Source organism: Engraulis encrasicolus, chromosome 14 (genome assembly GCF_034702125.1).
Source record: "Engraulis encrasicolus isolate BLACKSEA-1 chromosome 14, IST_EnEncr_1.0, whole genome shotgun sequence".
Lineage (NCBI taxonomy): Eukaryota > Metazoa > Chordata > Actinopteri > Clupeiformes > Engraulidae > Engraulis > Engraulis encrasicolus.
Genome location: NC_085870.1, coordinates 1769595 through 1774978, shown reverse-complemented (window position 1 = coordinate 1774978; position 5384 = coordinate 1769595). Strand labels below are relative to the sequence as shown.

Sequence of the window (5384 nt, the reverse complement as noted above, 5' to 3'; positions counted from 1 at the left end):
TAATTTGACACGTCTAATTTTGGTGCAGGTCACATTCTTTTATTCACATTTACAAGCCTGTCTTATTGTGGTGAAAATGAGACTTCAGCTATGTTTAGCTTTGTAATAATGTTACAAATATAGCATACTGCTAGCTTGTCTTAGAAAAAAAAAAATCCCCTCACGGACCACCTGAGCTCTGTCGCGGACCACTAGTGGACCACACTTTGAGAATTACTGATATACAGTATATGTGTAGTATGTATCTATCGTCCACAAGTTCCTGTATTCCTTTATGTAACAGATGTCAACTAGCAGAGTTTGTCAGTAGAACATTCCCAAAGGAGTTTTTCATTTCCTGTGCTGGCTGCCATTTCTATATTCCTAAAATCTACACTAGCGTATCTCTATGAGGCTTTGGACTAACGTTCTACTGACTGCTGGTCAGTTTACTAAGAATACCCAGATCAAATACAACAATATAACTATGCAGTCATATGGTCGGAGAAAGGCGTATTTCTGCTCCCTAAATGTCTGTAATGTCTTTTATTGAACGTGTCTGATTCTTTGTAACATAATTATTACAACAATGATCGATTCGGCAATGCAATGCAATGTGGGGCATGGACAATTCAATTCAATGCGGCAAGTTCCAGAATCGATGCAGCACATTTTTTAAGTTTCAATTACTCCCGTGGATATTTCAGGAGCAAATGAATGTTAAATTAAATAAAAACACTTCAAAGCATTGAAAATGCAAGACTGATACAGAAAACAGCCAATAAAATGTTGCTCAGTATCTGACTACTTGTATTGCCTCATCATGACTGATGAAACATTTGCTTTGCTTTCAGTGGAAATGTAATGCATTGCAATGCATGGTAGAATTGAATCGAATTGAATCAAATCGAATCGAAACCTCCAGAATCGTAATCGAATCGAATAGTGAGGGCAGTGCCAATGCACACCACTAATAATTATAATCTTTACCAATAGCTCTGATCGTACCTCAGTGTCTCTTAGCATACTGTACATTTTCTATTTAACTTCTGAGTTCCGTTTGTATCAAACGAAGAATATTTCTAGGTTTCCAACCATATGACTGCATAGTTATATTGTTGTATTTGATCTGGGTATTCTTGGGGCCAATCCCATTTGTATTTTTCTACCCCTACCCCTACCCCTACCTCTACCCCTTACCCCTCCAAACGGAGTCTGCCTGTCCGAACCCCTCCTTTTTTAGGGCTACAAAGCCCTCCCCCTTACCCTTACCACTCTGCCTTAACGACTATTGGGATACCCCTACCCCTACCCCTACACAAAACGGAAGGGAGGGGTAAGGGGTCGGGCCAAGGGGTGAATTGAGATTGGGCCTTAGTAAACTGACCAGTTAGGACAATCTGCCTGTCCTGTGCGTCTTGTGGGTTTGAGCCCCAAGTGGCCAACTAGCGCACTCATGTGTAGGCCAGTGGTTCCCAACCTTTTACTTCAGGGACCCATATTTTTACCATTGTAAGCTTTGGTGACTCAATCGCCCGCACGAGAGGGAGTCACATGATTCTCTGCTTCCTGCGAAAACTCATTAGTTATCAGTTTATTCCTCAATGTCAAATATTGAATAACTGTTTAATGTATCACTTACATTTTGTTGCTTCTATGCATATATTAGTTTAAATGCTTTGTCATTTATTCAACATGGGCTATATATGGTATTAATATTAAACCCCGTAAAATCAAGAGGGCTTTGCGACCCACCGTGGATCTTTGGCGACCCAGAGGTTGGGTCCTGACCCATAGGTTGGGAACCACTGGTGTAGGCGGCGGTCTGAGTCATCTAACAGTGCTGTGTCAGCCTTGGTAAACCCCATGATGATCACAGTATGCACTCACTAAGACTGTGGAACTGCTGACATTCTAATTTGTGTGTGAATTATTTGAATATACTGTTTTTTTCTGTTGTTGTGTTGCTGGTTATCATGCTGATTTTGTATGCCTTATATTATACATCATGTACTATTATTATTATTATTATTATTATTATTATTATTATTATATTATTATTAGTATTATTATTATGGACCATTCTTGAGTCCTGAATAAAGCAAGTATGAGTAAATGAGTGAATGAATAAATGAATGAATGAATGAATGAATGAATGATCAATCAATCAATCAATCAATCAATCAATCAATCAATCAATCAATCAATCAATCAACCAACCAATCAATCAACAAACTAACGAACGTACGAATGAATGAGTGAACAATCAAATAAACAAAAAATACACAAACAAACAACCAAAGCAGTTAAGTTACCTGTGGCTGGAGAGGAGCAGTGAGAGCAGTATGTTAAGTTACCTGTGGCTGGAGAGAAGCAGCTCCCTGTGCAGGGCCTGGTGGCTCCGGGATCCCTTGATGGGGTTGACGAGCTTCCTGGGCTGGATGAGCGCCTCAGGGGCGGGGCCCAGCTCAGACGAGCGGGCTGAGGGGGACGGGGACGGGGACAGGGACGGGGTCAGAGAGAGGGACGGGGTCAGGGACGGGGTCAGAGGCAGGGACGGGCTCAGAGAGAGGGACGGAGAGCCCCTGTCCCTGTCCAGCTCAAGACTCCGGTCTCTGTCCCTCTGTGCCCACTGGGCTCTGTCCCGACCCCCAGAGCCATGGCCCTTGGTCTGGGCCCGCCGGGTCACTGCCAAAACACACAGAACAGAAATTGTATTAAAAACATGTGATTCATTTTTAGGGGGGCGCTGTGGCGCAGTGCGCTAAGCCCCCCACATTTGGGCTTGCATGCCCACGGGGACCCCGGTTCGAGTCCGGCCGGGGTCATTTCCCGATCCCACCCCATCTCTCTGTCCCACTCGCTTCCTGTCACCATCTCAGACTGTCCTATCAAATAAAGGCATAAAAGCCCCTAAAAATATATTAAAAAACCATGTGACTAATTTAGAGACCTGCTAGCAACTGGCTAGCCTGCCTATCAGTAGACTACATCTCAAGGGAGATATACTGTAGTCTGGGAACTTCCAATTCATTTTCTCGTGGGGGAGGTTGGTCTAAACCAGGTGTCACCAATATGGTGCCCGCGTGCTCTAGCCAGGTAGGCCTCCAGGAGCTGATTTGGGAATGATGTCAAGACATCAGTAAAGGATTTTGAACAAACAATACAAGTAGCCCTTGGTAGCCATTGGTAGCCCTCAGTAGCCCTCGGTAGCCCTCAGTAGCCCTTTGTAGCCATTGGTAGCCCTCAGTAGCCCTCGGTAGCCCTCAGTAGCCCTTTGTAGCCCTCGGTAGCCCTTTGTAGCCCTCAGTAGCCCTTTGTAGCCCTTTGTAGCCCTCTGTAGCCCTTGGTAGCCCTCAGTAGCCCTTTGTAGCCCTCAGTAGCCCTTGGTAGCCCTTTGTAGCCCTCAGTAGCCCTTGGTAGCCCTTGGTAGCCCGGCCTCGGGTAACCCTCTGACCCTGGTCTAAACTATTTACTTCAAGTAGGTAGCAGGCTTCACTCAGGTTTCTTGATAACTTTTAAGGGTGCTGTCCCAAATGAATACTTAGAATCAAAGAGAAGGGGGGCGCACCTTGCATCAATTTTGTCTTCTTTATTTTTGTGCACAGACGCGTTTCGGCGTGTGCCTTCCTCAGTGTGCAAACTAATTTATTACAATACTATCTGAAGCTGGATGGAAATTGGCTTTGCATCTGGTGGGTTTGTGCACAAACTACATCACAATATACATTGCACTTCCTCCCTGTTCTTTGGTTGGGTTCTCAATCTCTGGCAAAGAGTTCATAATGGGTTTCCATGTCCTTCAGATCATAACACGCGCACAAGGCAGCATCATGGTTATTCCCAAGCGAGCAGCCGGATGATGCGTCAGGCTCATTTAAAAGCAGAAAACTTTATAAATGATGCATCAGGCTAATTGGAAAGCGGAAAACTTTATAAATAGCCCAGCAAGCTGCACTTGGTCTGCATGAATGATGAAATGAAGGAGGAAGTGTTGCAACACTATTGCAGGTACAGTAGGCTACGTGTCGCAGGTGGGGGCGCGCGTTTGCTGGCGACGCCCCCGTTAAATACCCATTACCCAGAGGAGTTGACTACGCACCACACAAACATGCCAAGACAACGGATTGAGATTACACATGTATATTTTATTAATAAAGGGAAGGGTTTAAAATAATAAAAACAAGTCCTGTGCCAAGAGTTCGTGAAGGGCCATGGAGTGGAGTCAGCATCTCCTGTCGCGGCTGCTTAAGCAGAGAGAGAGGTTACTGGCAAGTTGGGCACACTGCAAGATGACCAGTTAGGCTACGATATTAGATGAAAAAGCACTGCAATCCGTTGAGCACAGCAAACCAATGTTCGAAGTGGAACAATCCCAGAGCACACGGTGTGGACACACATTTAGGCTGATCATCATAGCGGGGGTGCCAGCTCCGCCCAGGGACGATGCGTCGACTCTTTCACTTCTCGGCATTGGGGCTGAAAGCGAGAGAGCGAGAGCGAGAGCGAGAGAGAGCGAGAGAGAGCGAGAGAGAGAGAGAGAGAGAGAGAGCGCGCGAGAGAGCGAGAGTTAGGTAGGAAGGCCAACTTGGAGCTTCTTGGAGGGGAGGGCAGAACAAATGCCAGGGACGCAGGCGCGCGTTTAACTTCATCTCTTCAACTTCTGTCTTCCATCACGGCACACCTCCTACGGCTCGGGACGCGGACCTCATCAACCGGCAATATGCCATCACGCTCCCACCTTGAGTCGTCAGGTTACCGTTCGGCGTCTTCAAGACTGCACGTCATGTTCAGCGTCCATAGGACCGCACTCGTCGCTCATCTCGCCTGGTTCATCACCGGTGACCGGCTGGGCATCTTCTCTGGGTGCTGCCCTCCCCCCGAGGGTGGCCATCTCCTCGCCGCTCCCCTGCCTCGTTGCGCGTTCTCTCCCAAGTGTCGTCTCCTGCCCTGTCTATGCACAAACAGTCTTTAAAACATTTGCCCACCCCAATATCAGCCAATCATCCAGCTCCATCGTCATCTCCCACCTGTAGCCAGTTCCTAATTAGTGTGCACGGCAATTAGGGACGCCAGCAGTTTGTGCCACGTTTCAGTTTCCCAACCCAACATGCACGTTTAAAATTATCTCCCCAAAGATCATAGTCACCCCCGTGACATACGCATGTCATGGCAGGTTATTTATGTCAGCGTGTTGCAACACTATTGCAGGTACAGTAGGCTACGCATGTCATGGCAGGTTATTTATGTCAGCGTGTTGCAACACTATTGCAGGTACAGTAGGCTACGCATGTCATGGCAGGTTATTTATGTCAGCGTGTTGCAACACTATTGCAGGTACAGTAGGCTACGCATGTCATGGCAGGTTATTTATGTCAGCGTGTTGCAACACTATTGCAGGTACA

At 46.4% G+C, this 5384-nt stretch overlaps 1 protein-coding gene across 1 annotated transcript in view; it reads right to left on the bottom strand.

Moving 5' to 3' along the window:
* LOC134462933 (TBC1 domain family member 10B) overlaps window positions 1-4873 on the bottom strand; it is an 11779-nt gene extending 6906 nt beyond the window's left edge. Inside the window, exons 1-2 of the mRNA XM_063216204.1 lie at window positions 4786-4873; window positions 2337-2667 (exon numbers count right to left, since the gene is read on the bottom strand). Of these exons, the coding sequence (XP_063072274.1) occupies window positions 2337-2667; window positions 4786-4873 (419 nt within the window). The remainder of the gene's footprint in view (window positions 1-2336; window positions 2668-4785) is intronic.
* Window positions 4874-5384: the final 511 nt, after the last annotated feature.